At 47.0% G+C, this 25,107-nt stretch overlaps 1 protein-coding gene across 3 annotated transcripts; it reads right to left on the reverse strand.

Annotated features, from left to right (window-relative positions):
• Positions 1 to 119: 119 nt before the first annotated feature.
• GGT5 (gamma-glutamyltransferase 5) lies at positions 120 to 24,895 on the reverse strand. 3 transcript variants are annotated; one of them, XM_054844403.1, is made up of 12 exons: positions 24,346 to 24,889; positions 14,276 to 14,406; positions 12,072 to 12,158; positions 10,744 to 10,933; positions 10,007 to 10,164; positions 9,425 to 9,574; positions 8,879 to 9,012; positions 8,098 to 8,300; positions 7,583 to 7,674; positions 6,669 to 6,778; positions 3,543 to 3,650; positions 120 to 3,328 (listed from the first exon to the last, which is right to left on the reverse strand). In XM_054844403.1, exons 1-12 carry the CDS (start codon positions 24,504 to 24,506, stop codon positions 3,182 to 3,184), a joined length of 1,671 nt encoding a protein of 556 aa, XP_054700378.1. In that variant the 5' UTR covers positions 24,507 to 24,889; the 3' UTR covers positions 120 to 3,181. The 3 variants fall into 3 exon arrangements, with proteins under 3 accessions (XP_054700378.1, XP_054700379.1, XP_054700380.1); XM_054844404.1 differs by lacking the exon at positions 12,072 to 12,158 and having other exon boundaries at positions 24,346 to 24,895; XM_054844405.1 differs by lacking the exon at positions 3,543 to 3,650 and having other exon boundaries at positions 24,346 to 24,895.
• Positions 24,896 to 25,107: the final 212 nt, after the last annotated feature.

The following is a 25,107-nucleotide window of genomic DNA, read 5'->3' on the forward strand; positions in this document are numbered from 1 at the left end:
CGTATTGAGTCTCCAGAATGAACAACTGTTACTGCTGGAAACACCTGTGTGAAAGTCTGGTCTCCAACAGCTGCTTGTGTGTTAGGCTAGGCAACGGTTTTAGAGGACAAATTCCCAGACAGGTTTAAAAACACTTTATTAAAAATATAATTTAAATACTTCATTAGAGCAGCCTCTGTACAGTGATGCTTTAAAAGTCTGTGTAAGTTGACCAAATACAAAAATAATGCTTTCCTGTTGGCATGAGCATGAATGGGGGGAGTCCAAACAGGGAGGCTCTTGACCCAAGCAAACTTCACCAGTGGTGAGGAGGTGGTGGGGCAAGAGCAGAGGTGCTAAGGGAGGTACAGTCCCTCAGCTTCACCTGATGTTTTGCTAGTGAGGACTACAGGACTGGAAATCTGCTGCAGTGAGAGAGATCTGCACTCTCATTCCTTTCTGTCTGCAAATGAAAGCTGTGATGGGTTTTAAAACTGCTTAATTTGCTCAGTTTCAGTGTTAGTAGCAAAGTAATTAAATCACAGTGAGTGCTGGACTACAGATAATATTACCATGCCTTTGTGGTGGGAAGGAGCTGTGATACTAATGCACTGGAAAGGTGATAGGCTGGATTACTGAGGTGTGCTTTACTCTAAGGTATGTCAGAAGTGAAGGTAATTGGAGGCTTAGTTACTCGGCGACTTGGTTTTTCTGCTAGTGGAATGTGATGGATGGTGGCCCAGGGCACTGCTAAAGGCTGCCCTCAAGCCTAATGGGGAAGCAAGAACTGCTCTCCCTGTCTCTAGCCAGTGCCATTCTCAGTTGCTTTTGTAAACTCTAAGCACAGTTGGGCTAGCTAGAAATAACTACAGATCTTGCTAAAGCCAGCATCCGGTCTTAGTTAGTCTGTCTGGTGCTGAAATGTGAGCCACAGATGGTGTCTGGTGCCCAAAAGTGCTTCCCCTGTGACAACTATTGAGGTGCTATTTCTGACACTAAAACCAGTGCACCCATGAACTGGTAGCAGAGGTAAGGCAGTTAATGAAAGTAGAAAACTTAAACAAATTATGTAGATTGATTATGACTACCAAAAAACCCCAATGTAACTGAACATAAATACTACCACCCCCCCACCCCCCCAAACTTTAGGCCTATTCCCTTTCTCTATTCATGTTCAGCAGTACTGTAATGCTGTCTGACGGTGCTGTGCTACGTCTATGGCTTGAGTAAGCAGCTCTGATGGAGAAACCACTAGTCCTTCCTGAACTAGGGGATTTAACAGAAATTCCACTTGGAGGAGGAAGTGTATGGAGCTGGCTCTATACATAAGTAACTTGTCTTCCAGATGCATGATTAAGTGCTTGAGGTTATGATCTGGTAACTTAGGAATACTTTTTCATTAAGCTCTGATACAGCTGCAGTCATACTATAATCCTTAGTGTACAATTTCTGAAGGAAAACACATCTGGCTCTAGTCAGCTTCACTCAGGCCCATCATTAAAACGCAATTGAAGGCTGAGATTTTGGCAAGTCAATGGCTTTATTGCACAGACTTCGTGGGTAAGAATGTAGACTTCAATTCTATCTGGCCTTGTTTGCAAGTGTGTGTGTGGATAGCCTTGTTTTGGTGGGTTTTTTTTAATGGCGTGTGCTCAAATAGTTATGGTGTTTACAGAGTGATTTTATTTATTTGTGTACTAGGCTGTGTGTGAGGTAAGAACTAAGAGGCAAATGGGAGGGCTCTGCTAGGGCCTTGCTCTAGTTTGGCTTCACTTTCAGAAACACACGCACAATATTGTATGCCCATAAGGACGTATGGCTCATAAGCTTTCAGAAAATGGAGTTGTTGGGGATCATGGGGACTTGCCTCTGGGTATTTGAGAAGAGCTTTGGGGGTTTTGAGGTTTTTGTTTGTTGGGTTGGTTTTTTTTCTCTTAAACATTTGATTCTCTTGGCCATTTTGAGCAGGGCAAGGTTATGGAGTAACTGCAAAAGACTTTTTGTGTCCAGGGGCATGAGTTCAGGTCTCTCCTCCAGGCATTTTTCTCTCTGTGATACTACTTAAGTAGCCCTACAATTTCCTCCTTGTGATCTTAAGGGAACACTAGAGACCAGTTGTGGTAAATAGAGAGTTGGAGCATGTCCTTAGGCTATGGGAGAAAAGTATTCCGCTAATGTCTGACAGTGCTGCATCGCTTCTCAGCAGTCCTGGTGTTTGCCTGAGCTCATGGCTACAAGTGAAGTCTTCTGATCATACATCCTTTGCATTTTGAAGAATGTTATAAAGCCTCCAAAAACAACGGCTTCCCCACTGCAATCCTCGCCTGTGTTCCCAAACAACTTACCTTCTGCAGGCATTGAGGAGGGAGGACTGGCAGGGATCGGGACTCCTCTCACCACCGGGAGAAGTGCCCCCAGGGAGCTAAGCTGAAGCCTGTCCATCCCAGAAGCAGGGAATTCACATCACCCCATGGGAGGCTTATTCTCAAAGTCACCAGTGTGCAGGGTTGAAGGAAGCTTCAGCACAGTTACTCTGAGCTTGTGGGGTCCTTTGCATCCCCAAGGCAGAGAGCAGTAGGGTGGCAGACTTGTGCTATGATGCGTTGATTTCATCTGCCACCTTTGGGAAAAGTAGGCTTCTTTGGATGGGAAAACCAAGAGGAGGAGTGTGGAGTTTTGCTTTCTTCCCTTTCCAAACCCACCCTCTAAGCCTGGATGCTTAAGATTTTAAAATCCTGACCCTACGGACACTTATTGTAATCCTCATAACCAAAGCAGATACTTGTTTCACATTGCTGAGCCCCCGTAATAATAAGCTTACTGTGGCAACAGCCTGAAAGAAACCAATTCTTCTCTTCACTCTCCAGCAGGAATGGAAGATACAGCTGGGTCATTTCACAGTGTTCCCAGTGGGTTTTGGACCAATTTTCATTTCCCACTTTGTATTCTCTTACTCTGAATAGTTGATCTGCTCAAGAAATATGGTTTTCCGTATATCACATAAGTAATAGAGGGTGTAGCTCTAAACAAGGCTTGGTGCCCTGCCCTTGTATTGCCTGAGGGTGACTTGCGGTCCACTGGAATTAGATGTCATCACAAGTTTTGCCCATACTCTAGCAGGCATCCTGATGGGAACAGGCAACATTGGCATGTTCTGAATCTTTATCTCTTGGGGTTCTGTGAGTTGTGATGGCATTTGATGCTAATATCCAGCTGACTTCCCCAGCTTTCTTTTATCAGAGTAGGCAGAGATGCATTTTCCTTCCTTGGAAATTCCCTGCACAACATTCATTGCAAATGTAACTTTCCTTTCTTTATGTCCTCTTCCCAGCAGGCCGCTCCTAACCTCCTGTAGTGGGGAGAGAAGAGGAAATGGAGTGAATGGGGCAGGGGCCTGAGGTCTTAGCGTTGCCAGGTGTGAAAATGATGGACGTGTATGTGGGATCAGGTTGAGAAAGTGAGATTTAGCTAGAAGCAAAATATAGATTATTCAGGAGAGCTACAGAAGCAATCTCCTTTTCACCAAAAGGAGATGACAAGAAGATCCAAGTGAGGCTACTTACCTCACTGAAATGTTTCTCAAACAGGATACTGTCACCTTCAGTATGCATGATGGGAGCTGAAATGGCGTGTTCCAAGTCATAGCCAAACCACAGCTTGTTTATAATCGCCTGCAATGGAACAAAGCCCACACACTGACTGACTGGAGATACTCAGTAAGAACCTGGGTCACATGCTGCCATCTTCTGCACTGGTGTTAAGCCAGACCAGTTGTACTGTAAATCCTGTGTGCAGGATGGTGCAGACCTGGCCTGTAAGAGAGGCTGCACTGAGTCAGACCACAAGTCCTACTAGCCTAGTCTCCTGTCTTCATGGTGACCAATACCAGATGCTCAGGGCAACTGTAAGAAAGGGTGAGCACATAATGATACTTCCCAGAATGCTTTCCCTGAGCCAAAGTTGTGTCCTTGAATCCAACAGCTACTGATGGATCTTTTATCTTTCTATTGACAGTTACTCTGTTTTCAGCTCAGGTCCTAACACGTATTCCTTCCCAGGCTGCTCTCCAGTGGAAGAAAGACGCAGAAAAAAAAGAGTCCTCTTTTTCCTCTTGTGGCCTTATCTGTTTTTATTTCTTGATTGCTGAACAAGAGGTTTGTTAGACTTCATGCTTTGGCAAGCTCTTTTTTGTTAAGATTTGTTACTCTGTGTATATGTGTGGTGGTGGTGGTGTTCTTTCCATCATGTAACTTAGCTGTTTATTTTTGGGGCCTCAAGGTTTTGAGCAATACCTCGCTTCCTAATAACTTCCTTAACTTGCTATTTGATTATTTGGCCTCTTTAGGGATCTGCTTGGTAGAATACCATGGGACAAAGCCCTGGAAGGAAGAGGGGCCCAAGACAGCTAGCTAATATTCAAGGGTCACCTCCTCCAAGCTCAGGAGTGATGCATCCCAACAAAGAGGAAGTCAAGCAAAAACACCAAGAGGCCCCCATGGATGAACAAGGAGCTCCTCAGCAAAGTCAAACAAAAAAAGGAAGCCTTCAGAGGGTGGAAGCAAGGGCAGGTAGCCTGGGAGGAACACAGAGAAACTATCTGAGCAGCCAGGGATCAGGTTAGGAAAGCCAAAGCCCTGATAGAAATTAGTCTGGCCAGGGATGTCAAGGACAACAAGAAAAGCTTCTATAGGTATGTTAGTGAGAAAAGGAGGATGAGGGAGAACATGGGTCCCCTCCGGAATGAAACAGGCAACCTGATTACCCAGGATATGGAGAAGGCTGAGGTACTCAATGACTTCTTTGCCTCAGTCTTCACTGGCAAGTGCTTGAGCCACACTGCCCAGGTCACAGAAGGCAGGGACTGGGAGAATGCAGAACCACCCACTGTAGGAGAAGATCAGGTTTGAGAATACCTAAGGAACCTGAAGGTGCAGAAGTCCACGGGACCTGATGAGATGCATCCACGGGTCTTGAGGGAAATGGTGGATGAAGCGGCCAGGCCACTCTCCATCATATTTGAGAAGTCCTGGCAGTCCGGCGAAGTTCCCACTGACTCGAAAAGGAGAAACATAACCCCCATTTTTAAGAAGGGAAAAAAGGAAGACCCAGGGAACTACAGGCCGGTCAGTCTCACCTCCGTGCCTGGCAAGATTATGGAGCAGACCCTCCTGCAGACTATGCTCAGGCACATGGAAAACAAGGAGGTGATTGGTGACAGCCAACACGGCTTCACTAGGGGCAAATCGTGCCTAACCAATTTGGTGGCCTTCTATGATGGGGTTACAGCATCAGTGGACAAGGGAAGAGCGACAGACTTCATCTACCTGGACTTGTGCAAAGCATTTCATACTGTCCCGCACGACATCCTTGCCTCTAAATGGGAGAGACATGGATTCGATGGATGGACCACTCGGTGGATAAGGAATTGGCTGGATGGTTGCACTCAAAGAGCTGTGGTCAACGGCTCAATGTCCAAGTGGAGAACGGTGATGAGTGGTGTTCCTCAGGGGTCGGTACTGGGACCGGCACTGTTCAACATCTTTGTTGGCGACATGGACAGTGGGATCAAGTGCACCCTCAGCAAGTTTGCCGATAACACCAAGCTGTGTGGTGTGGTCAATACGCTGGAGGGAAGGGATGCTGTCCAGAGGGACCTTGACAGGCTGGAGAGGTGGGCCCGTGTGAACCGCATGAAGTTCAACAAGGCCAAGTGCAAGGTCCTGCACGTGGGTCGGCGCAATCCCAAGCACAAATACAGGCTGGGCAGGGAATGGATTGAAAGCAGCCCTGAGGAGAAGGACTTGAGGATTATTGATTGATGAGAAGCTCAACATGAGCCGGCAGTGTGCACTTGCAGCCCAGAAAGCCAACCGTGTCCTGGGCTGCATCAAAAGAGGTGTGACCAGCAGGTCGAGGGAGGTGATCCTGCCCCTCTACTCGGCTCTTGTGAGACCCCACCTGGAGTACTGCGTCCAGCTCTGGGGGCCCCAGTACAAGACAAACATGGAGCTGTTGGAGCGAGTCCAGAGGAGGCCACAAAGTTGATCAGAGGGATGGAGCACCTCTCCTATGAGGACAGGCTGAGAGAGTTGGGATAGTTCAGCCTGGAGAAAAGATGGCTCTGGGGAGATCTAATTGCAGCCTTCCTATACCTGAAGGGGCCTACAGGAAAGCTGGTGAGGGACTGTTTATCAGGGAGTGTAGTGACAGGACAAGGGGTAATGGGTTTAAGCTGAAGGAGGGTCGATATAGATTAGATGTTAGAAAGAAATTCTTTACTGTTAGAGTGGTGAGGTACTGGCACAGGTTGCCCAGAGAAGCTGTGGATGCCCCATCCCTGGAAGTGTTTAAGGCCAGGCTGGATGAGGCTTTGGGCAATGTGGTCTAGTGGAGGGTGTTCCTGCCTGCAGCAGGGGTGTTGGAACTAGATGATCTTTAAGGTCCCTTCCAACCCAAACCATTCTATGATTCTATTCTAACTTCTTCCCTTTCAAAAAAGAATTGAGAGAGGCAGCTGGCACGTGTCACAGAAATGCTAGAGGCAAGAAGGTGAGGATAGACTGAGTCTGCAGCAGGCCCTCTTTACTGCTGCCTTCCTCATGCAGTACTAGTAATTCTTTTTGTTCAGGACACTGTGTGCTCCTCTTGCTCAGAGGAAGGAGTTACTGTGTGGCACCCTGTTCACTCACCATAGCAGTAGCACTGATAATCCAGGCGCCACCTGCTCCTCCGATCACCAGCATGTCTCCTGTCTTGGAGATGAGAATGGAAGGCACCATTGCTGAGGGAGGCTTCTCGCCTAGACCAGGGCAGAGAGTATTATTCCTCCCGTGTGGCTGGAGGGACACACAAGTGTATCTACCTCACCCTTCTTGCATTCCCCATGGAAAACCAAGCTGCTGCTCATTCCTCAAGAAGCTCAAGTCTTCCAGAAAACTAGCTGCTTTCTGCTGAAACCTTTCTCACAGGAAACTGGGCCTTTACGGCAGAGGCTAAATAGGAAGCATCTCTTGGTGCAGGGCATCCTACAAGCATTCAGGACTTGCTGCAGCTCATTCAACCCAGCCAAGGAACTATTAGCAGCAATCCTGCCATGGCAGTACTGATGTCCTCTCTCACGGCAGGCCCAAGGGAGCTTGCATCAGGGATAACTTATTTCACAAAGCAATGCAATGTCTCTGCATCAACACCACTGTGTTACAGAACTCAGTGTGAGCCTATAGCATTACTGATTTGATTGTGCATGCAACTATACACTTCTGTATAGATGAACCTAAAAAAGTCAGCAAGCTTATCTTAGCAGGAGTTTCTTCACTTCTTCCCTCCCCATCAATGATCAGCTTCAGCTTTTTTTTTTTTTTTAAAATCTCTGATTTCTCTGGCCAGAAACCAAAACTCCCATGTTTCCATGCAAGGGCATATGTCAGTAGACAAGACACACTATAGGGCTTTATCCTCTGTTAGTCTGAAACAAACTTGCTCTCAGTCAGACCTAGGAAAGGAAAGAGTACCTGCAGTTTAGAGATAGTCCCTGCCAAGTTGTACATGACCTGCACATCCATCTCCTGACCTTGTGTTTTATTTTGAGAGTAAGAATGCTCACCTGGTTTAATGCTTCTCTTTGCTATGCAGAAATCAGCGAGTTCATTATTTAAAATGATCCCAGTTTGGTTAGAATACACAAAGGATCCAAACCTGCAGGAGGGAAAAGAAGCAGCCTTTCAGTGCCCAGTGCTCTCCTGTTGTGGGTGACATTAACTGAACCCTGTGGGTTACCTCTGTCTCCTCCCAGCCTGCAGCTGCCCCAGTCAGGGTGTCCAAAAGGTGTTTGCGCTGCTGTGCTGGAGCCAGAGATCAGCTCCCTGGTAGTAGTGGAAGTGGGGATTTGCCCAACTCGCAGAGCTCAGCGAGTTGTCACGTCTTTGCAAATTGTGACGTTCCTTTGGGCTGATGCTCAAAGATCTTTGTTGTCCCATGAAAAAGGCATTTGTGGGCAAGAGACTGCCTAGGTCTGTGAAGCCCAAGGGTTTTGCATTTCTGGTAAACAGCCCTTGCATGTACCCTGTGAACCTGATACATGGCCTGTGTGACTCAATTACCATCTCCTTGGCTACTCACGGGTAGTTGATGGTGCTGGTGGCGGACACGGCACTGCCATCTGCTGCGAGCACAGAGATGTGGCTTGTGCCCTTACTTTTGTATCTGTGGTTGTAGATGGACTCCAACAAGTTGTAATGGTTGGGTGGATGGTCACCACGGTCATCTATTCGCCTTCTGGCAAGCTCAGCAATCTTGTCAGACAGCATGGTCCCCACAGTCACCTGCGATGATAGCAAGGACACTGAGCTTATGTCACCAAAGCACAGACATGTCTGTCTTTGGGCACAAGGAAGCCTGGGGGATTCAGCCCCAATAGTCAGAGCTTGGGGACCTGCATTGGCAGCGTTCAACCCCAGCCTGAATTCCCAGGCCACCCTCATCACAGAAAATTAAACAAGCTCAGGTCATCCTTTATCAGGCAAGTGAGCACCAGCCTACAGCTGAACAGAAACTGCAGACAAAGTAAATGGCCTAATCCTTCCTCTGCCTTGGCCAGTTGGGCAGCATTGGTCTTGACTAGCAGTTCTAAGTATTTTCTTTCCTTCCATGGCTGCAAACCAGGAGGGTGTCAGAGCATTGCTTGGAATTGGAGCACTGCGCTGACAGGCAGGACAGTCTGGGTAGCCTGCCTGAGGTCTCTAGCACATAGGCTAAAATGAGTTGGTGACAATGCAGGTTTAAAAAAAAAAAGCAAGTAGGAAATGGACTTCCCTGCTCACTCTCTGTCAAGCAGCAGTGTAGAAGAAGCTGCCAGTGCTGTGGGTGTTTCTGGCTGCCCTTATGTGCCATGCTAGCTCACCTGAGCTTCAGAGAAGGCTGGGTCACTCATCTGGGGTTTTAGCATATTGCCAAACTTCAGGGCCTCTGCAATGCGATGGTAGGTTTCCACCGTCTCCTTGGGTGTCGCTAGTGATGCTTCATGGAGTTTATACTCTACAGAGCAGGATGAAATAATTTTGTTAATAGACCCAAGGCAATGTTTTTTTTCAAGAATTGTAAAAAAAAAAAAGCTGACAGGAACCTCCTTTTCCCGTCACAGTTCTTATCACGTTTTCCCTTATGCTTTAGCAGGATGTGGACATGAAAATAACCAAGTATTCATTTCCACTGTGAATTCAATTCCTCTTGAAGCTTTGGGAAAATCATGTATCCATTGGCCTTTGCAGCAGCTATGGTGATGTTGACCCACTGAGCCAGTTCATCATCCTGCTGCATAGCCTGGTCACACTGCTGCTTTGGGGCCCATACTGGCTCACCAACTCCATTTCTGCCCATTACTTTTCTCCTGCTCTAGAGCAACACTCCTCACAAACCCCTTGCTGCCCTTTTTCCCTTAGGAATTTACCTTCCAATATCTTGAGGATGAACATGAGCACAGCACCTCCCATGGGTGGTCCAGGAGAAAATACTGTGGTGTGATTGTTCAGGGTAATGTTCAGAGCTGAGGACACCTCTGCTTTGTATGTCTGAAGGTCCTCCACTGAGATATTGGACCCTTCAACAGAAAACCAGACGGGTAGCTGGCATTAGCACATTAACTTCTACTAGGTGCCATAGGCTGGCTACACCAGAGCCTTGGTAAAGCTTGTCAAGAGCCATCCCTGTATGCTCCAAATTTCTTCCACCAAGCACAGCAATGTCTTCATGTGTCATCTACCGCCAAACCCCAGGACATCACAAAGCCCAAGGGGGTGGGAGAGGCCACTGCATGAGCACTATGGATGAATGCCAGAGCAGTAGGTGGCTCTCAGCCCTGCTTCTGGGCATGAGGTATAAGAATTGGGGAAAGGTGGCCCCTTCCCATGCCAGGTATCACCCCAAGTGGCAAGCAAATGGCATGTGTTGGCTTTCCCCTGGTAAACACTCACTGGTAGCCAATTGCTGGGCAAAGGCCTGTCTATCCGTATTAACTATAGCTGTTACCTACCAGCCTTCCTAATGTCCTCTACCAGGGCCTTTCCTATCTTTCCTTCATAAAATGCTGTAGCTCCGTTTTCTGCGACAGCTTTCAGTGTTTGCTGCAGCGCCGGCCACCTGAAGGTGTCTCCAAGCTTCAAGAACCCTTGACTGTCACATATTAGTGGGCTGTTAAAGAAGAACATCCATCACTTTACATGTGCTTATTCTGTCCCTAGTGCCAATCTCTTTTTCCTACCCAAGGCTGATTTGGTTTATGCATGTTGTATACTTCCCAAGCCAGTGCTACACTGTAGTCTACATGGAGAAAAGTTCTTCTTATCTGATTACTACCCATACCACCAGACACTCCTTTACCAGACAAAGTTTCCTCCATGGGCCCTAACACTTTGACCTTGGCTCAGGTCAGTGGGGCTTCTCCAGATGAGCATCTGCTGTAGAGCCCTGCCGTCAGGGGACGATTTCCACACAGATGGCAGTAGGCCGAATACAGCCAGCTCCTCCTCATAAGCAGATGTGTTTAGCAGACAGTTTTGCTGTGCGAAGCCACTCTAAATTACAAAAAAAAAGTTGCTGACAGAAAAAAAAAATTAAAAAACCCACTTCTGTTATTCCCTCTCTCTCCATAGCAAGTATTCACTGACCACAAGTCAGAGCAGCCTGTGCTCTATGTCAGCACGCCAGAGGAAGGGTCTGAAGCTGAGGTAACAGTGGTGCTCACACTGCAATTTAATTTGTGGGTCTTACCACAGGTTTTTTCCTGGAGTGGAGAAGTTTGGGTGATGGATGATTTTGTCCATAACTGGGGAAATGAGAAGTGGCTCTGAAAGGAGCTTAATGGTTGGTTCAAATAGGGCTTTCCATGGCAAGCGGCCATGTCGTTTATGGGCTTCTTCATACCCACGAAGTTCTCCTGGTACAGCAATCCAGCGGGAACCTGAAGAGCAGAACAGCAGTGTCACACCAAGTCATTGACTTGTGGGCTTCACCTCCCTGAAAGCACTCCAGTGGAAGTGTGGATTTGTAGAGGCAACTAAAGTTTCTAAAAGCAGGCTTGGGGTTTTTTTATTACTTTTTTCTGTTCATGTATTTCCTCCACTACCTAATAGAAGGGGTATAGAGAAGCTGGAGCCAGACTCAGAGGTGCACAGTGAAAGCATAAGAGGCAACAGGCACATGTTGCAGCAAGGGAGATGGCAGCTGGACGTAAGAGGAAAAGCACTCATGCGGAGCCTGGTCAAACACTGAAACAAGTGAAGCTGTGAAATTCTCCATCCTTGGAGAAGTTAAAAAATGTGACAGGACAAGGCCCTGAGCAGCCTGAGCTAACTCTGACATCACTGTGCTTTGAGCAGGAGCTGGACCAGACACCTCCAGCTGTCCCTTCCAACCAGAGCTGTTCCTGATTCCTTTTGAGGCTCTTCTTCCAAGGATAAGACTATCTCCTCCAGGAACTAGAACATGCCCCAAAAGAAAATGTGCTAGGGAAGGAGAACAAATGCAACAAGAACTGCGGAGAGATCCAAGATGTGCAGCTAAAGTGAGAGCACCTGCTGCCAAACTGGTAACAGCAAACGGATGTGGAGCCTCCTCAGATGGGAGTGAGGTGGCAAAGAGGCAGCTGAACTAAACTGGAGGCCAGCAACTCAACTCCTGATGCTGCCAGGTTGCTTCTCCAGTGTAAGGACATGGGCAAGTACACTAGATTTCATTTCCAGAAAGTCTGAGCAGCTATTGACCTTATTTTTCTCTGTAAGAACTGTTGGGAAATGAGTGCTTTGGGAAATCTGGTCTTGAAACGCAGACATTCTATGAAGAGAAGTCATGTTGTGATTTCTCCTCATGCTCTGCTCCCCACCCCCTCGCTGATCAGGTTGCCAAAGTTACTACAAAGCAGGAATTTTTATGGACGTAGTATTTTTTCTTACTTTTGCAAAAGTCAATCCAGTAAGAGTGTGAGCAATTAAACAGAACTTCAGATAAAGTCAGCAAGGTCCTTGGTTCCCCTACCCTGAGCTTTGCGCACTGCACTCCAGGAGGGCACACAGCCCTCGTGGCCCAGTCTGTGTCCTTACCAGTGAGATCATCAGTGCAGTGAGACAACAAATTGTGCGGAAACTCTCGTGGGACTGTCTCGCGGGCATTGATCACCTCGACTGTTCCTAGAAAGGAGAAGGGGGAAATTCATAACATTGTCTTCCTGAAGCAGGTGAACATCAGACTTCAGCTGGTGGTGAGCACCACGCAGGCTGCTAGCCTGCAGCCCGCGGCACCGTGCCGAACTGCCCTGAAGCCTTTTGCCAATGTGTCAAGCACACTTGCAGGGTCAGGCTGCAGTCGGCACATGCTGTCATTTGCTGCTGTGCTTTTATGTAAGAGCAAACCGAGCAGTGTCTAGCTAGAGACAACGAAGGTACAGGGGCAAGGCCACGGCCTGTCTCCAGCCAGTAAAGGTGCCCTCCCCAGGGCTCCTCGGCCTGGGATGTAGGCTGGGACATGCTGCTTCACATCTGATTTCCAGGTTCCTGCTCTTCCTCTACAGGTGCGACATGTCAGAGACATAACGTGCGCCTCCATGCTCCTTGGTGGGCCATTTTCCAAGTGATGGTGAGGCATGTCCATCGTGTTTGGAAGCAGGATGGTAATACTGAAAGACCCTCTATATATCAGGAAGCTTGAAAGGTAAGAAAACGCCAAAAAAACACCAAAAAAAGCCACACTTGTATACACTCGATTTCAGTTCTAGCCTATTATTTCACTTCCTTCTTTGCCTTGTGTTTGTCTTTTCCTGTCACAGTCCACAGAGCCAGCTGTGTTGCAGGAACCTACAGTGCTACCTAGTGTACCAAGCACCTGAGCTGTGCGTGGCCATTGCGATTCTGTGCAGCAGGATAATTCAGGTAGCAGAAGAGGACTGTTGATAGGAGACAAAGTTACATGGCTCTGCCAAAAGGGAAAAAAAGAAAAATATAGGTGTTATGCCAAATTATGCTATTGCATAAGATAGACCCAATCATTTCCAGACTCGTGACTCTGTGAGACTACTTGGCAGAGTTTTTAAAACTACAATATTGTTATTGTGTTCATTGTTTAATCTAAATTTACTATTTAGATCTATACACTCTGAGGGCTTTTGGGAGCCAAGGCAGTTTAAAAAAAAAAAACAAAACCCAACATTAAAAACATCAAAGCAAGAATGCAAAACTAGAGGTTAAGCCAAACACAGAAGGGCTTCCCAGCAGCCCCTGAACATTGCTAGATTTGGATTTCTGAAGGGAAGATGCACTCTACTCCGCTCTTGTGAGACCCCACCTGGAGTACTGTGTCCAGCTCTGGGGGCCCCAGTACAGGAGAGACATTGAGCTGTTGGAGCGAGTCCAGAGGAGGGCCACGAAGGTGATCAGAGGGATGGAGCACCTCTCCTATGAGGACAGGCTGAGAGAGTTGGGATAGTTCAGCCTGGAGAAAAGGTGGCTCCGGGGAGATCTAATTGCAGCTTACCAGTACCTGAAGGGGCCTACAGGAAAGCTGGTGAGGGACTGTTTATCAGGGAGTGCAGTGACAGGACAAGGGGTAATGGGTTTAAGCTGAAGGAGGGTCGATTTAGATTAGATGTTAGAAAGAAATTCTTTACTGTTGGAGTGGTGAGGTACTGGCACAGGTTGCCCAGAGAAGCTGTGGATGCCCCATCCCTGGAAGTGTTCAAGGCCAGGCTGGATGAGGCTTTGGGCAACGTGGTCTAGTGGAGGGTGTCCCTGCCCATGGCAGGGGTGTTGGAACTAGATGATCTTTGAGGTCCCTTCCAACCCAAACCATTCTATGATTCTATGATTCTATGATCTCCTGGGACAAGAAGGCTCACTGCCGCTTTGGGGAGTCCTACCCACACCAGCGAGGGCAAGCATGAGATGCAGCCCCCCATGTCAGCAGGCACTGCCTGAGCTGAGGGTGCAGGATGAGCCCCTGAAGTTGCAGCCCAAGGCACAGCTGAGGCAGTAACAGGGATAATTTGGGATTGCTTTGGAGGGGGAAGGAGAGGCAAAGTCAGTTCATTTTAAATCCAAAGCTCCTTCCCCCTCACATGTTCTCGGTGTGAAAAGATGCACTCCCTGTAACAGATGCTTTAGGTTAAGAGCAAAAGCATGGTTTGTAATCAGAGGACGCAGCATTATATTAAAAAAAATTGCTATGAGAGAACATGAAGGATTCTGACTTCTCCATGGCACTGGGTGTCTGCAGGGAGACGGGGCACCATGGAGAGGCCAGCGCTGGCCCATACCTGTGCTGGCATTATAGATGGTAAATATGACCCCACCACCCAGGCCCGAACTCTGAGGGTTCATCACCGAGGTGCAGATCAAGCCAGCAATGGCAGCATCCACAGCTGTGCCTCCACTTTTCAGGATGTCCCTGTGGTGGAAATGGAGGAAAAAAGTCAATGTTAAAATCCAAGGATGACGGAATGGAGAAGTTACATGAAAATGTCTCCCTGGGGCACTTGGAAGGCAGCCCCAGCTTGACAAGAGCAGCCAGCAGTTAGAGAAAGCTGTTGGCAGTAGTGCGGGATGTGAGAGCGCAGAAAGGTGCCTTCCTTTGTGGGAGTGAGAAAGAAAAAATAGTGGGAAAGAAGGGAAAGTCTGCAGGAGAAAAGAGCAGCCAGGGGACAGACCTGTGCGAGGCTGGTCTTTCTGTGGGTGAAGAGTGATGCGACAGAGAACTGTAGCTGCTCACAAGTGCTGTTGACAAAAAGGGACAGTAAGTAGCTCCCAGACATGGAGGAGGATGCTCTTGGCAGAGGAGAGAGCTTTCCACATGAGAGCCAAACAACTGATTTCTAGCTCCCCACCTACCATTCCCAATAAAAAGGCATATGTTGGTCAACAGGACAGGGCCACTGAAGCGGAAACAATGGGTCCATGTGAAGCAAACTCCTGAGACTTAATATGTCAATTAGCACAAAATTCAGGCCTTACTTCATTGGTCCTACAATGTGTCTTCCTGGGCTTATGTGACATTAGCACAAAATCCCACCTCACCCCACCCCGTATCCCCAAGGGCAAAACAAACGAATGAAAAAATCAAACAGGGAAAAAAAAACCCTCAACTGTTTCTACCTAGGCACAGCCACACCAAGGAACACAGAGGCATCAAGGCAGCCCCATGCTGTTGACAGCAATGAGTTTCTGCTCGAGAAACATGCCTCAACAAATGTTTCCCTCAAGCTCAGTTGTAAAAAAAAAATTTTCCTTGCAATGGAAATGCGGTGGGGTGGGGTTTCCTTGCACAGCCCGCCAGTAGCCAGCACTGGTATTTGCTAGGAAGGTTTCTGACAGTTTGGGGGTTATTGCTTAGATAAGGCAAAGCCAGAAAGGAAAGCATTAATTGGAGAGCAACTGCTCCCAGAGGCTGTGACAGGAACACAGAGCACATACAGGGACTGCTGTTTATTTTACATCCATTTGTGTGGCTGGGACCTACTGGGGCTGGGAACAGGATGCTGCCAGCAAGCACTCTGATTGTGGCTTTCCTTTGTTTCTGTAAGTGCCTTTGGAACCACTGCCTGTAAGGAAATGGGACGTGGACAAGTGGGGAGAAAAGAAATGCGAGGGAACCACCGGGCTTTCTGTCTAGGGTCTGCATGGTGCTTAGCCTCCTAGCAGCAAGCTGCTCTCTGGCTGTAGCTCTGAAAATGGAGGCTGAGGCTTGCCCATTCATCTCCTTGCAGCAGGGGTAAGACTCTTGCCAGATGAATGTCCCTGGGTGGTGTTTTTCTGAAACTGAAGATTTTTAATTCCTAACCGTAGAAGGGAAGGACACGAGAGCTTCATGAGAAACTGAGTTATACCTGCAGGAGGCCCAGGAAGCATGTTAGAAAGTTGGGGAAGGAGGGGAGAAGGTCCACTACACTGGCCTGGGACAGGGCTCCCCAAAGCCCCTGGATTATGGGCTATGAGGCAGTACATGTACAAAGCCTGGCACTGGGGAAAACCATAGTGAGAAACTGAAAAGAAATTTTGAGATTGTATTGTATTATTTTCAGTGCAATGCATTAAGACCTTAACATGGAAAAATCAGACACATTTCTGTCATTTTTCCCAAAACCCAAAAAGCACCAGATCTTCAGCCAACTTCCCAGCCACGTTGACAGGTGTGTAAGTGGTTGCACATCTTGCACTGCCTCTTGTCCCAGGAACCTCTTGCCATTTTCCTTCTGAAGTCAGTGCTGTACACCCCTCACTGCATTCCCAGAAACACTTCTGCCCGGAGGAGCACTCCCTGATGAAGATCCTTGTCCCTGCTTGTGTCATCTGGTGATGGGCATCTACCTGCTCCAAAAGATGAGCTGTTCCCCTCCCACACTGATCTGTCCCAAGCCAGCATGCTCTGCACTGGAACTGCATTAACTTAGCATGCTCTAAAGGGTGACCAATTAATCAATTTATTAATTTAATATTTGTACACCTAGATGGCCTGTTTCTGAATGATGCTAAGATCTTTTGATGCTTCCGAGTACTTGTCTATAAAAGCCACATTGTAGGCTAAATACCCTTTATATACCACAAATGTAGTGCCATATGCACAAAGCATACAGACCTCAGAGTTTCTTAGCATGACCTTATCCATGCTCCCTTCCTCCAACACTCCCAATTAGATACAGAGCAAGGATAACACAAGCCATGTAAACTCCAGTCTGTAGCTGTGCCATTGGCTCCCACTGAGATCAGGGAGGAGAAATGAAGTCTCAGTCTCAACAGAAAAGGTGTATCTAACTGCTAAAGAGACCAGAAAACTTCTCCAGGGAGCTGAGACGTGGACTGTTAGTTACTGCCATTGGCAAAAGGGACACAGATTTCCTGAGAGCATCAAGGAACAAGTGGGAGGAAGACATTCACTGGCCAGTGGAGAGAACTTCAGCAGCACTGCCAGGATGGACACATCCTGCCTGGCATGGCCAAAGCAAATCAAGTGTTTATTTATGAGCACCGATTACTCCAGCCTGCTAGTACACCCAATAGTTTCCAGATGGGTCATGCCCAACACACTGGGCATACCTCAGGAAGGCAGCAAAGCCAGAGATAGTCTTTATTGTTCCTGCTCTGTGCCTAGTACAGTGGCACCCTGATTCTTTGCTGTGACTCCTTGGTGTCAACGCAATATAAAGCAAAAATAATACCAGCAGCCAACACAGGGACATCTTTTCACAGAAAAGCAAAGCATGTTTTGATTTGTCCTTGGTAATTTGCCCTCATTAATTGCATTTTGCAATATAAACAAGATGACAAGAAAAACAGAATTTCCACATAATCCAAAAGTGCTTTCCATTCCTGTCTACTGTGTCTATATCGGTGGCAGCTGTCACCTCTGGTGGCAAATACCACATCCAACAACACATAGTCAAACCTGTTTGTTGCTCAAGGGAAGGAGGGCTTCCCAGTGGCCTGCTGCCTTTCAGTGAGCACCACGGGATGGAGAGCTAAGGCTTCCCATCCACTAGCACAGTGTGTGGCATCTGAGACCATCTCAGTATGAGATGGTCTATGTGATGCTAGGCATGGTCCTGCTGCTTCTTTGGGGGACAAGGGTTAGAGGAAAGGGGAGCTGAGATTTCTCCCCAAAAGTAGGCATTATCTTGGCTCTTCCCATCCTGGCAGGAAGCACTCCTAGCCCCAAGTCTCACAGACACATCTTGGAGGGCTTGCACATCACACTGATGTTGTTTCCTTGGCTCTGTGGGGGTCCATGTGCCTGCCAAGCTTTTCACTTGCACCCCAGCACAGAGGGTCCCATGACACAGGACAGGCACAGCAAGCCTTATAGTTGGGTTTTTAGCTCAAGCTCAGAAACAACTGAACCCAGCAAGGGTAAAACCAAATCTTGTTCAGGGTTATTAACAGGATTTCTTTTGAACTGCTTTGCTCTTTTACCCAGGAGGCCTGATATGTATCCCCCATCATCAGCACAGGGTCTAGGGCCCACAGCCATCCTCTGCTATCTGCAGACTGGCCCCCAGTCTCGACAGCTTTCCCTCCAGCCTCTCTAGAGACTGAAACACAACAAAAAACACTCTCTGAGCTGACTCATCACCTATTGCACTCAGCTCCCCATGCCTGGCTCACCCGCTTTCAGCCAGAGCTCTGCCACTTCCTTGGAAGTGATGCCTGGGGAATTTAAGGCCATTATGTCTTTCTCATCCAGCTAGATTGTCGCATTAGGTTGCTCCTTTTATATGGATGACTGCTACAAATAGCTTAATTATAATGCACATGACCCCTCAATCAACGTGCAGTAGCTTACCAGGTCACTCTAAAGACATCTTAGTGCTACAGCTGACAAGAGCTGATAACAACATGTTTTGTCCTATATCCTTCCTGCCACATAGTTTCAGCTTTAGGTTTGGTCATTAATGGAGTTTCCTTGAAGTCAGGAGCAGAAGAGGATGTTAACAACCAAGTCCCACTCCAGCAACAGCAAAATAGGGATTCACCCTCCCAAGAACCGTAGCACTTTGCTCACACAATCTTCACAGCCAAGGTGGGCTGTACTGGGCTGCAGACCAGGTCTGCTGTTCTGCTCTGGGCTAGAAGGAGCCCTGAAGCCATTTTAAATACACCGTAAATGCTAAGGTATTAAATTATATCGATTTTTTTTTTCTGCTAAAGAAAGCTGGGGACTGGGAGGAGACCACCCGTTATATAGCAGCTGCCTGCTTAAGATTTATAAAGAGCAAAAGCAACAGCTGTTTTTGTAAAAATGGGCCAGTTGCCAAATTTAGAACTGTTACAATATAAGAAGAAGGGAAGGCAAATCCTTTGGGATGTAAACATTCTTTGGAAATGCTGCTGGGCCATCACTGAAAGGGATTTTTGCAGCAGATTCTCTGCCTAGAATTGAGCTTCCCAGGACCACAGACATTTTCTAACCATTAAATTCTCACCCTCCCCACCACCCTGTCCCCCAGGCGGCTGTTCATTTCAGAAAAAGCCAGTTCCCAGGGTTTATGCTGGGCTACCCTGGAGAAGTGGGATCAGAGATGGCTGCTGGGCCAGGTGAGGTCAGCTTGCCTCGCTGCAGTGAATCCCGTCTCTGGGAATGAGCAATATTCCTAAATCTCCCTAGCCTTATGCTGGCTCCTGCTTCTGCCATCTGGGAAACAAACGGATGCAGAGCAGTGGACGGCAGATCTCAACCAGCACACTGGTAGAGAATATAAAGTATTTCGCATGGTTGATGGAAAAAACCTCTTCCATTGCCAGGAGGGACCAAGTGGCTCAGAGCTGGAGGTGAAGGTGGGTTTGAGTACTGCTCGCTGCCAGGTCAATCACCTCCTGTCTTCTCATGGCTTCCTGACATGAGGACAAATTACTGAGGTGGACTTTGGTACCAAATCCACATCCTTGCGTTAAAAACTGCTCTGACTCTCCTTTTAGCCTCCCATCCCTCTTCATCAAAGTGTTTCACTTCATTTAGAGACAAGTTTTCTTCCAGCACAGGGCCCCTGTCTGGACCAGACAGCTGCACAATATTGCTTTCAGTTCCCAATCTCCAGCAGTAAAACCATTCAAAGCAAAAGACCCAACCTCATTTACCACTGAGAATTGAGCACTGATGGTTAAGAGCAAGTCTAGCACAGGACCTGCCAAGAAGGATGATGACACACTGGAGGCTTGCTGACTTTCTGCAGGACCCAAAGAGCTGCATAAAGCTTTCAGGAAGTCCAACCATACACAGCCCCAGAATAAACAAACACCATCTCCAGAGCTGGAAAACCCAAGCCAGAAGATGACAGCTGAGCACAACTGAAGAAAAAGAGCAGCAAACAGGAGCTGTGAGTCTCTCCCCCATATCCTGCTTGTACTAACGAATTACAGAGCCACACGGTTCCTTCACTAACCCTTCCTTTACAGCTGAACTATCAGTGATGGAAACACAAGGGCCCTGAGGTGTTTTTCCCAGCCCACCAACTGTTAAAAGACAAGATTCAGTTCAGTTATTCTCAATAAGTTCAATTAAAAGTTCTGTTAGGAGCACACAAAGACTCTGTCTTAAACAGCAGCATCCTAAACCAACACAGTATCATGTAATGCCCCAGGAATTTCATTGCTGCTAATGACAACTCACAGAACATGTGGTTTGAGTTTCTTTTTTTTAAAGAAAACATGATTTTTTAATTTAAGAATAAAATTTATAAGTAAGTCAGAGATTAGGTGCTGCTTTTAGCTCCCAAGACTTTAGGCGCTGGACCAGTGTGACTGGGTTTATGTCCATCCTGCACTGGAGGTTCTCCAAGCATCTCCCACATGGGTTCCCAGCAGCTTGGGGCGGTGGGATTTGCAGGATGGAAGGGATAGCTGGGGGGGGGGGGGGAGGTCGGGGGGAGGCAGCCCAGGGCGCAGCAGAGAGAGGGTCTGCAGAGGTCAGTGGGGGAGAGCCGGGACAGACGGGCACTGTTGAATCTCTCCGTGCTGTGCCCTTAGGGACCGGTTGCAATGACTCCTGCTCTCACCAGCAGCGGGCGGGCAGGCTGACAGGTTCAATTACAACATGTGGTTTTCATTTCATTGTAGCTTTGCCATACCCAAGCCACCGGGCCTAATTTTTTTTTCCCATGGTGCTACAGGTCGCTCTGTCCTTTTTGTATGTTTCCACTAAAGTATTCAGCAATTACAAAAAAATTGGACTGAGGAACTTTGTTGTTTTACCTTATTTTACTTGTTTTAAACTCCTCTAGAAAATTTGTTAGGAGGCTTTGCAGTGTGCAAGTATAAAGCCAGAGATGTCGTCTCTTTCCAATTAAACAATTCAGTCTAATTTGGTCAAGTTGTTTGCTTTAGGGGAAAAAAACCCAACAAAACTGATCATTAAAAATTTTTATCATATTGATTGTATAATTATTTTTTTTACTTATTTTTATATATACAAAAATGCATACGTGTGTGGTCATCAATGAATTAACCAGTTTTGATAGAGTAATTCTCCTGTGATTTCTAAGCAATGATAGAGGAAATGAGCCTGTTCCAACCCTGAGCTGCAGAGGCTAAGTGCAACTTACTCGAAATAACTGCATCTGATAATAGCCCTGGCTTTGGAGCATGGAAAAAACAAGGAAATTATTATCCTTAGTACTCAGTGCTCCGCAGGCTGGACCACGAGCAAGAAGAGTGGCCATGTCCTGCCTCACGCACAGAGGAGATGGGAGAGGATTGAGGTGGCCGAGTCATGGAGGCAGGGTGAGGGCAGAAGAAAGCCCGTAAGGCTGAGCAATTTGGGGGCGGGGGGGATGGTGGTGGTGTGTTGGTAGGATGAGAAGCCCAGAAGTAGTGACTGCAGAGGCTCAAACACCAACACAGGGAGAGGGATACATGTGGGAAGGAGCAGCCACAGAGCTGGGGGGTGAGGCAGCGATTAGGCAGACGAGAGAGCAGCAGCACTGGTAGCAAAGGGCCCAGAAGGGACTTGAGAGCTGCAGTACAGGTCCCAGCTCTTGTGCAATTGAGAATCTCGCCATTCATGATTGCTGGCCTAACTCCTGAACTATTGACAATATTCCAAGTCCAAAGAGCCGGTGTAAAAATTTGCAAATATTTGCATAACTGCAGAAAAAGAGTGAAGACCTAAATACAGTACTTAGTAAGAAACAGAAAACCCCAATATTAATTATTTCTTCTTGTTTCCTCTTTCCTAAGTCTCATCATTTTGGGAGTTTAATTATATTTTGAACAGCAGAAGGCAACAGCATTGTTGTAATCTCAAAAACACTCAGTTGACTAGTTGGGCAGCGTCTGGGAAGGAGTTGGTGTTGTGCATTGAGGGATGCTTGGCTTTGCCCAACTCTTTGCTGCTGAAGTGAAGTGGCAAATGAAGTGGCAGCTCACAGGTGGGGACACCAGGGCCTAATGGCTATGACAACTCTGAGAAATTGGATTTTATTGCTACTGCTGTAACAAAATCCCTATGTGATGCTAAAAATCTCGTTCAGCAAAGACTAAGCAGGAGGCTGCTGTATGCTCCTCAGCTTCTGATACTCCCATCAAGACCTCTGGGTCAGGCTCAGGGAAGCTCTCACCCTGCAGAGTCACAGAGGAGGTGAGTGCAAGATGTACCCTGAGCAGGGGAGATTGCTCTGAACGGCAGACACCTTGGTCAGAGATATTCTGATGTGGCATCCATGCAGTATAGTTGCCATGCTAGACATCCTTATTTATACCAGTGAGATAACATCACTTTCTCACTTTGCAGATTGCTATGAGAATTAATTTAGTGGCAACTATCATGCACTAATATCTAAGAGCTAAAATGTGACATACAGATACAACAGCACAGAAATGTCTTGGAGGAAACGAACAAGATCACATGCAGTACAGAGCATGCAGTAAGCTTCCTCCAAAGAAAAAAATGTTCTTCCTTACAAGCTACCACTGTGAGCCAGTGGGGACAAAGAGAGATATACAATAATGACAAAGAAAAGGGCAAACATTATACAAAGCTTCTGATCACAAGCTCTGTTGCAGGTGAACATTTTTAAAAACAGTTTTATTAAAATCTATTGCAAGAACATGAGCAGATAGTTCAAGCTGGGAGAACAACAGAGGAGTTGGGTTCATTCCAAGTATAAGGACAGCACGAAATGAGCACAAAGGTTTCCCAGATTGGCTGGAGGCAAAGGATACCAGGAAAAGCAGCAGACAGCATGCAGCAGTAGAGGAGCAGAGCTAACCACTGGGCAGAGGGTGAATGGTGTAGAGCCAAGGTGAAGGAGGAGAATAGTCTTGGCTGGGAAGGTCCAGGGGGCTTGGCAGGGTTGAAGGAGAGACCTGATACATTTGAAGCAGCAGAATGTGATGTGTAGATGCCCCAGGCTGGGGAAAGGGGGAAAATGTGTGATGGGAAGTTGGAGCAAGAGCAGAATTTTTGGGGATCATTGGCAAACTATTTGTAGGAAATCTAAGGTGATCTGTCAGACTGGAGGGACACCATAGCAGCAAGTGCGCTGGAGGCACAGCTCCAGCAATGGTTGAGGCTATGGAAGCAGGTGGAGCTCCTTGTGGAGAAAATGGAAGGAAACAGATGACAGCCCAGCAGCTAGTCAAAGCTTCTCAGCTGTCAACCTGCTCACAGATTTCTGTGGCTCTCACTTCAGTGCCTTCCAGCTGATTCTACACTACTTCAAGTTAAAAACTGCAGTAGCTGCAACACAAGTGCTGTGGTTTTCCCAGCAAATTCCTTGGGTAATCAAAAAATGTATTTTCCTCTATTTCCATTAATACTGATTTAAAAGATACTTCTTCTGCCCTCTGAAGAACTAACCTGTAGCTTAGCGTAAAAAAAAAAAAAACCCATCTCATCCCTTGACATATGTGCAGCCACAGTACATTTTCTCCAGCTACTCACAAATGCCGTGTCAGGACATCACTGCAAGAAGCACATGTGCGACATGGCAAGCATAGTGTAATGGTACCACGTCTTATCTCGCTCCTCCAGCCACAAGGTAGAGTACACAGCTCCAGCATCCATTGCCAGAGCATCCAGCATCACACATAGCGTGTTTAGTCTGACTTTCTACTTCCATGTATACAAGTGTTTAAGAACTGAAGAAACAGGAATAGTAAAACAATAACATAAGAGTCAAAATGTTTGAGAGAGAAGTTGTTACACAAACTGAAGTGTTACAACATGGGCTGCCAGAGAATTTTTTTTTTTTTAAACTTACATCTTTCTTTCCAAGCGATGTTAGTATGTCTTTTGTACTTATACTCTCTTGGCTCAGTTAAATCTGCTCTTTGCTTTCCAATACAGTGTCTTTCTTGATAGCAGGCACACCTGCTGCAGGCTTCAGTCCCGAAACACGCACCCAAAAGGCAGGGATGCCCAGTCCCCCTTACCCTCTCAGCCTGCCTGCCTTCCTTGCCTCTGCTGAAGCCCAGCTGCAGCGCTCTGCTAGCTCCTCTCACTTCTTCCTTAATTTATTTCTAAGCCACTTATCTGACAGACTTACCACAATGAAGTAAACAGTTAACCTCCCACTTCCCCACTTAAAAACAACCTTGTATTTGTATACTATAAATATTTGTAACTTCCAAAATGCCATGGGTTTGCTGAGCTGCAAATTTTTGTGACACTGGCTAATGAAAATAAGCATCAACTGCAGAGGCAGGACTCTATCAGCTCCCTGAGCTGCTGCGCTGCCGATGGAGAGCACTCAGGGAGCAGCATCGCTGCTCAGCCCCAGAAGCAAGGACAGAGCAAAGACCCAGCTCACTCGCGTAGTTAGTACGTGTACCTGTCTGTCAGTCCAAGTCCATGACATACGCGATGTGTAACCTGAAAAAAACAAGAGGTCTGTGCACATACCGGGCAATGACAGAGCAGGTCTCGGTGTCAGCAGCCACAGCACCGTGCAGGTAATGCTGAGGATCGCACTTGGGTTGACTCAGGATGACCACAAGTGCAACAACCACCGCCAGCACACCTAGGGTCAGCAGCACCAGACAACAGATCTTCCCCGTAGACATGTCTATTCCTACGCCGCTGGAGGCAGTTGGGAGGCTTTTACTTCTTTTGCAAAGGCGCCTGCTTTGCTCACGGTGGAAGCAGAGGATCCTGGCAGTTTTGGGAGGGAGGTCTCACTGAAGTGGGCTCAGCCCCCCGCGACTGAGAATTACATTCTTTTTAAGATTAAAAGCTGCTAAAAAGGAAACGGTGTAGTCTTTCTTCCCTGCTCTCTTAGGTGTGAGAGGCTTTTCACTCTCTTTTTTATAAAGTAAACTTTTTCTGGCATATCCACCGTATGCCTTTTGTCTTTTTTTTTTTTTTTAAAGTCTCTGATGAAAACATTTAACACATTCAGTGCTGAAGCAATTCAAAGTGAAATCCCTACACTGCTTATTGGCTTCACACAGCCTCTCTGCCTTCACATTCTTGCCACGTAGAGCAAATTACCAAACAAAGGCAACCACACGGTGAATGAATCACTGGGAAAATTACAACATTAATCTACATTGCAAACTTAGGCTATTTTCTTTCCATAAGACTACTCAAAGAAGTAAAAGCTAAATAGAAAATACAAAGCTGGAACCTTCATATTTACTCTTACTTTACCTTATAGTTTATTAT

Source organism: Grus americana, chromosome 16 (genome assembly GCF_028858705.1).
Source record: "Grus americana isolate bGruAme1 chromosome 16, bGruAme1.mat, whole genome shotgun sequence".
Taxonomy (NCBI): domain Eukaryota; kingdom Metazoa; phylum Chordata; class Aves; order Gruiformes; family Gruidae; genus Grus; species Grus americana.